The sequence below is a fragment of the Cibotium barometz genome, chromosome 55 (assembly GCF_041138505.1).
Source record: "Cibotium barometz isolate CiBa-2024 chromosome 55, ASM4113850v1, whole genome shotgun sequence".
Lineage (NCBI taxonomy): Eukaryota > Viridiplantae > Streptophyta > Polypodiopsida > Cyatheales > Cibotiaceae > Cibotium > Cibotium barometz.
The window spans coordinates 9260756-9268743 of record NC_141100.1 but is presented as its reverse complement, the minus strand read 5'-3'; the positions used below and the strand labels follow the sequence as shown (position 1 = coordinate 9268743).

The 7988-nt window shown below is 43.2% G+C and overlaps 1 protein-coding gene across 1 annotated transcript; it reads right to left on the bottom strand.

Moving 5' to 3' along the window:
• Positions 1-1888: 1888 nt before the first annotated feature.
• Positions 1889-5006, bottom strand: LOC147607339 (uncharacterized). Its single transcript, XM_086790423.1, has 2 exons — positions 4329-5006; positions 1889-3061 (listed from the first exon to the last, which is right to left on the bottom strand). The coding sequence occupies exons 1-2, from the start codon at positions 4953-4955 to the stop codon at positions 2057-2059; spliced, it is 1632 nt and encodes a 543-aa protein (XP_086646549.1). The 5' UTR covers positions 4956-5006; the 3' UTR covers positions 1889-2056.
• Between the last annotated feature and the right edge of the window lie 2982 nt (positions 5007-7988).

Genomic DNA, 7988 nt, shown 5'->3' with positions numbered 1-7988 from the left:
CGGATAATTTGGAAGACTGTGATCAGTGGTACTATGGTTTCATTAAAGGATTGTTTTAAAGTTAGCTGATGTTAAGAAAAAGGCAAGTTAGCTGATGTTAAGAAAAAGGCCTTTTTCTTAGCTGATACTAAGAAAAAGGCAAGTTCATTAAAAGATTGTTTTCTTAGCTGATGCTAAGAAAAAGGCAATTTCATTAAAGGATTGTTTTCTTAGCTGATGCTAAGAAAAAGGCAATTTCATATTGGGTGTGTAAGTGGTATGCCTAATTTTATGTTTGCATGAACTTCCGGCTAGGGGGCCTTGGAACTCTTTTCCTTGGTACCCGGGACAAAACCTAACCAAATTCCAAATTGGATCCCATCACTACAGTGGTTGGACAGTTGGCTAACCCATGGGATCGGATGGGGTTAGGCTGGACTGATGGATCCGTAAATCGAGACTCAACTTTTGTTATTACGATAGATAAAGTAAATCCCGGACAGTAATTGTTCTATGGATAGGAATCAACGGCTGTGCCTCTTGAATGGGAAAAAAAGCGTTGATCCCAATGATCCAAGTGCAAATTTTTTCCTTGATCTGATCAAGTATCTTGAAGATGCAATTGGATCAGCTTGATCAGAAATGATCTTGACTACGTTAGAGTAAAAAGTTTTCCTGGTGGAATCACCCGTGCTTTCCGATAAAGGAAGTTTTTCTAGGTTCGGTTTTGGATAAATCGATGGATTAGTTTCTTGTCCTGATATCCGTGGTGGACGAGGCCCCGAGTGTGGGACCCCTGTCCCGCGCGAGAAGTGCTACTTCCGCTGCTAGTACCCGAATCTGTTGCTCGGTGGGAACAAGGGGATCTCACAGTTGGTATCAGAGCATTTGGTTATTAAAGATCAACTGAGAAGACAAATATGTCAAAAATTTATCAAGAAACACAAAAAGGTTATAATTGTGTGATATAATTCATACAATTTGATATTCAAACTGAAATTCGTAATTTGGTAAGTACCGCAATTAATTAGAATCCCTGACTTGCTTGAAGCCTAGACATGATGGTATTTACCTTAGAATTCCAAGGGTCGTGACTACCCGTATATACCGAGAGTATAACTGTAGCTCTTTACTGACAGTATATACGAGTAAATCTAAGACTTGAAATTATAAGTATTAATGCTATCCAGATGATGATTTCGAATGTGGTTGATATGATTTTTAATTCTGTTTGAGAATGGATGAATTGATTTGGATTCTGATTGAAAAATGATGATTTCTGAAATTAGATGAAATATAATAATCTGAACGAAACCACAATGAGGATGAATGGGACGAGTCTCTGTGATGATATTCATGACTAGAATGATGATAATGAATTCAGCAAATCACTATGAGATTAGTGGGTTGTGCTGTCAAATTGTTACTGTTAACACTTGACTCAGTAGATCAAGTTAAGGGATGACAAATTGAGAACTTGCTTAACTGAAATTCCCGTAGAGGAATGTTCAAAAGGAAATTTTTTGGTCTAATGGACCATTATCGTGTTAAAGATATGAATGATATGATTTGAATGAATTATTATTATATTCAGTGTGTTTGATCAATGTTTGTTGATATCGGTGTGCATTTCTGCTTGCATCCGATTGCTATTCTTTCATTTCAAAAGACTTGTTTAAGGTTATCCGATGTAAGCAATGCTTGCTGTTATCGTGTTTGTGGTCTATGTCTCTCTCTCTCTCTCTTCCTCTAACTAATTGTGACAAACCAACCAAGAAAATAGAACTAAGGCTTTTCAACAACGATACTTCTTTGTTTCCAATTATACTTTGGCCCGGAAGAGACTCACAGTATACCGTATGTTGAAGCTACTTGTACATATCCATAATCCCTTAGTTTAGTTGGGTGCAATACAAACAACTGTCATATTATATTATGTGGTTACATATTTTGTTAGCAAATTAATACCGTTCTTAGACATTGACTAGTATAGTCAATGTCTTAGATGGTACAACTGTGTTACATGTGATTGGCTTTTAGCAAAAGGGGGGCATAATATAATAGTATTAAAAGGTGGCTAAAATGAGGACCAAGTTGCAGGGCAGAAGGAAGCATAGACGATATCAAGCGCGTTAATGCCCCCGTCAAAGAGAAGGCCTCTAAATCCCATGAGGAATGATCCTTCAGGGCGGTTCCATTCAATATTAGTATAAGAACTGTCCCCGCCACTTATACAAGAACCATCATCGAGTGATATATCAAGCCTCCTTATCAATGTAGGAGAGGAAGTGTCATGTGGTTCTGCTCTATGGAAGCCCTTGAAGGATTTGACAGTGTGACTAGGCAGCACCACCAGCAGGGGGCTGATTTTTTCCCCATAGCAATGACTGCCATGGTGAAGGGTTTGATCTACCATGTTCCAACCAGAGTAGGTGACCTCCAAGCAGCTGACTCGGTTCCAAGTATAGCGTAGTTGTATGGCGGAGATCCTCTTGCGCTGCTGAATATATGTTCTAGGATCCTGTACATCGTCAAACGCCGCAGCACCAGCCCCTCCATTCATGGCTTGATACGTTTTCACGGTGTAGTCTAGGGATGGCGTGCCGCTGGCAAGGCACTTCAGTACTAATCGATCACCCACGATTAGCGGCTTGGTCGGATTATCTACATATGATGACACCAAGCCTCGCACCATGCTCTCGTCATTATCTGCTTGCACCTTCACACTGTTGAGCTTGTTGTCTCCGCCATAGCCCCCATAGAGACTGTACACCTTGTTAATAACATCAATATTCCCTTGTAGGTCCTTCAACTTGCTCAAGGTGTTTGAGGTTTCCCGGCTCGCTAGCATGGTGCGGTTGCGCGCAACGGGTTTGAACATACTGCCTATGCCTGGAACATGCTCATAGCCAGAAACAGTCCACTGGATGATCTTCGGAGCTGTGAGCTGCATCGACGGGAACTTTAAGGCAAAGTTTACCATCTTCTCGGGAGCTGGGAATTCGGGATTGGCTACGCCGGACATGCGCTGCACGAAATGGATGCGTCGTGTCTGAGATGAATTAAAACGCTCGATCTTGACCTGCAAAATATTCCAATATGCTGATTGGGATAAGTGTCACTACTCTGATCATATCAACACTGAAGCTCCATCCTCAAAGCATCATGCAAGTGTGTAGGGGCTCACTCTGTGAGCAACTCAGTACGGTGCCATGCAAATGTATATATAATCACCATATGTGTCATATTTGTAGCATTCAAATAATCACCAAATCGCCACGCATGCATAAGTCTTGAGCGGCTATGGCGGTGATCGCAGGACACATACTAGACAAACATAAGCTTCTGTCACTCATTCCAAGTCATATATGTGGCATTATATGTTATGGACCATAGGGTCTTTGTGGCCTTACGGACCACATGGTCTTGCAAAGGCATGGTTAACTCATTTCTTACTTATATTACTTGTGCAATATATACGCAACACAACACCAGTCGACCCCATAAATCCCCCTTGATCAAGGTCGGTCCACCGACGGCAAAAGAGTCTACAAACCGGCCAAGGGCATATAGACACTGTTGTCCAGCACAACACTGGACTTATGGGATCATTGCCAAGTCATTTGTGAAGGTTCCAAGAGTGTGAAGCCCATTTTCCCTTCTTTTTCTCCTTGATATAGTTCAGCATGTAGAGCTTCCCAAAGGCAGGCATACGTAGCCTGCAAAAGCGGGGGGCACGGCCTACGTGCCCGCGAAGGGTTGGGGGAGGAACCGGAGACCCCCATCCCGCACCAAGATACATATATGCTGAGTCCTTTTGTAGGGCCCAATGGTTGGATTCCAGAGGGCGACCAAGGATATACAGGAGCATGCCGGATATGCTAAAAAAGTGCAAGCGAAGAAGCATATGATACACATGAAAAGTTATCAATATAATTTAAAAATATGTGCGTCACCAAGAGACGTCTAGAAAGCTCCTCCAAGGATTGGTCAATGCGCTTTGAGATGGGATAACGTCTAAAGCAACGCCACCTTCGTCAGCTTAGTGGTTCAGTGTGCTAACGTGTACAGCTTGTTGCCCCAGGCGTACAACGCCAACGCCACTTTCACCACCTTAGTGGTTCGGTGTGCTAGGCAAAGCCGTGAATTGAAATCCCCATTTTATGAGGGTTGTTGACTCTAAAAGGGAAAACAAGTTACCAACCTAGTGTGGTGGTAATTAAGGTGTTTCCCTTTGGGGGCCTTGCGGTTACCGTGTACATATATATGGGTGTGTGAGTGGATTTTCTCTCGGGCGCTTGCCCCAAAAATCGTGAAAAAAAATAAACCAACATAAAACAACAGATCACCTGCAAGGATGCATCCACGCTCACTGTAGAGAAGATTCCTGCTGCTCTCAGCTCGCCGCTCAGCCGGGACTGCTCCTCCCGCGAGTCCGAGTAGTAGGAGTACACGGCATAGTACTCACCACCAGTGATTCGGCTTGATAGGTAGCTGTCGCCATATAATTGCACAAAATCTGCCAATTGGGTATCGTCCTTTGGCGGAGAAACCTCAGGCCGCAGTCCCTGCACATTGGTCACCGTCTCCAAGCCCTGGATGTGGCGGGAGAACACAACGATGTGGGTAGTGTTGGAGGTGGTGGTCAGCTGCTGGAAGAATTGCACCTTCTCGGAGACGCTGCCAAAGCTAGAGAAGCTGACAGAGAGGGCCTGATCAATCTGGAGGGACTCGATGAGCTGCATGCTGCTGGTACAGATGTCACACTTCACAAAGCTATCGCCTCCCGAGACTTGGGTCTCCCCTTTCACTGCTGTATTCAGTCCCTCCCCAAAAACAGCATTGTAGCCCTGCATCAACGCCACCGGCGCGACGGCACGGAGCCCATTCGTGGAGCGCCGCCCCTGGCGGCAAGGCGCAAGCAGAGGAGCCGCCTTTAATTCACCTTTTTTGATCAGCAACTGCGCAGCTGCCATCCTCTCTTCAACTTCTCTCTCTCTCTGTCTCTCTCTCCCTCTTCAACTTCTGTAGGCACTGGGCAGCGACATATATAGTGCGTCTTCCATAATGCGTCTTCCATAAGCTCGAGCATGAGCAGAATTATTCTAAACTTTCCAAAAGAAAGAAAAAATATTCTAATCCTCCATACCACGTATATCAATCAATGTGGCATCTATGACCCCTCTCTCTCTCTCTCTTCAACTTCTGTAGCCACGGAGCAGCGACATATATAGTGTGTCTTCCATAAGCTCGAGCATGAGCAGAATTATTCTAAACTTTCCAAAAGGAAAAAAAAAAAACAATTCTAATCCTGCATACTACCTTTGATTTACTCGTAACTACTATCAATCAATGTGACATCTATGATTTACGCATAAATCAATGTGACCTCTCTCTCCCTCTCTAGCTTATCTCTCATTTAAAGACAGCGACCTCGAGCATGAGAAGAATTATTCTAAACATTCCCAAAGGAAAAAAAATTCTAGAACCAAACTATCCATCAATATTTTGTATTATTTCTCTTCTTTTTGTGACTCCGATACACCGTTTTGTGTAAATAGTAGAGGCCATGCTTGCATGCTCTTCTCTTTGTTCATGCATCACCTTTTTCCTCTCTATGATTATTGAGCAAAAGTCAAGAGCAGTGCAGGTTTGGGTTTCCATAAGATCAAAGTTTAGGACTTGTAGATATTAGCGAATCATCAAAAGGTATAAGCTAGCATTACTTTGAATCCTTGTGATCTTTAAGAGTCGTATTCAACTCAAGATACTATTAACCACTCTGGTTAACATTATTTCTCAAGTGTTGCTACTCTTCTTCTTGTAATCTATCATTTTATAACCACGCTAAGCACTTATTGAAAAAGACATATGGGATGACCGCTAGTGTAATGTCGGTCATAGTTAGATAGATATACATAGAGCTAGGAAGCCAATTTTGGGCTCCCAATTGTAAATGGTTGTAAAAAGTGAGCTAATTTATCTAAGTCATTTTATGGAATACGAAAACGGGACCATCCCATTAGTCACAATTGAGTCTTGCTTTCTCTATCTCTCTCACTCTCTTGTGCTTGTGGTTGCATGCTTGTGTTTGTGAATGCTTGCTTGCTTGATTGTTCTATATGCATGGAGTGGGTGGTATTAGCCTAGGCTTCTCTTCTCCTCTCCCCTCTTGGCGTACCATTCCCAAAAAAAAAACTCACAAATAGAAACATTATACAAGGGATCCAACAACACGGCTATTCCACACATTCCTTCACTTACGCTTGATAAAATTGGTGCAAAATAAGCCTTTATGAGACGATATAAATCTTCCTAACGTTCCCTCTCTCATAAGATCATACCCATCGGTCAAAATAGCTTGGAGACAAATGGTGTTAGTCTTTGATTACACCAGTGAGAGTGAGGATCATCCCAACATTGGACAAGTTACTCACATGACGACCTAGAGATAGGAGAACCTGAGGCTCAGTGCATGGATAGACCACCTATCATGGAGCAAGACCCAACTTCTTCTACCCATTTCCAAAGAAGCCTTACTTCACGACTTCGGAACTTTATCATGTGAAACGCACAATCAGACGAGCCATGTGCACCCTAGGGATAGAGGTATGGAAAACCAACCTAAAAGAGAGTCCTCACCACCTCTAGATCCTAGAGTGGAGATAGGGCAAAGTGAAAGTAACCAAACCCAGACTCATCCACCAGTCTAGAGAGCCATGCCTGCCTCAGGAATGATTGATTCATACCAAGCCCAGAGACCAATGCTAAACCTAGGATAAGAACTAGCTCTCCAAGGGACCGAGATGTCCTACTAGAGAGAGAGGGCCTACCCAGCCCCATCACATTAGCTTGGGGAACCAATATACCAATAAAACCCACCTCGAGGAGTATATCCAATATACCATATGGAGCCATATGAGTCACAACCTAGTCCTCCCATAAGACAAAGACCCCCAATGGCCTATTATTCACCCCCTAATATTCCTCAACTAGCACTTGCTCCAGCCACCATGGCCGGGGGCTAACTCTTGAAATGTTAAAAATATCCATGGAAATAGGGAGGGGGGTTGCTATTGCTAGTATCATGCCTCTAGCACCAGCACACCACCTTGTACAGGGGCCAAGGCAGGAAGAAATAAACCAGCCAACATCTCTCCAAGCTAATCACCAAGTTTGATGGAACTGGCAATCCCATACCACACCTTGAGATGTTTAATCAAATATGCAAATCATTTGGCCATGTGGAAGATCAAGTCAAGGTGAGTGCCTTTGGCCTCACCCTAGATAACAAAGCTGGCTAATGGTTGAGGTCCTTGGAAACAGAAGATATGGACACCTTTGAAGTCTTGAAAGTGGCCTTCAAGGTTGGATACTCATGTCAAGGTTACACAATGTCAAACAAAAGGATGGCAAAACCATCTAGGACTACATCAACATGGTAAGGTATCTCCACTCTCACTGTAGTGCCAGAGACAAGTTCTCTGATGAAGGGATAATTGGGAGATTCCTTGAGGAATTTCAAGGTTGGATACTCACGTTAAGGAACTTGATGGAGTCCTGTTTTTAGCAGTTACCAAATGTCAGACAAAAAGATGGCAAAACCATGTGGGACTACATAAAAAGGGTAAGGTATCTCTACTCTCACTGTAATTGGGAGATTCCTTGAGGAATTTCAAGGTTGGATACTCACGTTAAGGAACTTGATGGAGTCCTGTTTTTAGCAGTTACCAAATGTCAGACAAAAAGATGGCAAAACCATGTGGGACTACATAAAAAGGGTAAGGTATCTCTACTCTCACTGTAGTGCCAGAGACAAGTTCTCCTTGAAGGGCTCGATGATGTACCCTTACATAATTTGTTGTATGCTTTGGGCCATACCTCCTTTGAGCAATGCTGCAGGAGTGCTTTGGACTTTGAGAATAACTTCAAGGGAACGTGTTCCCACCGAGAACTTCACGAGGGTACATTTGTGGCTTCCTTCAAAACAATTAGCACTAAATCCGCCG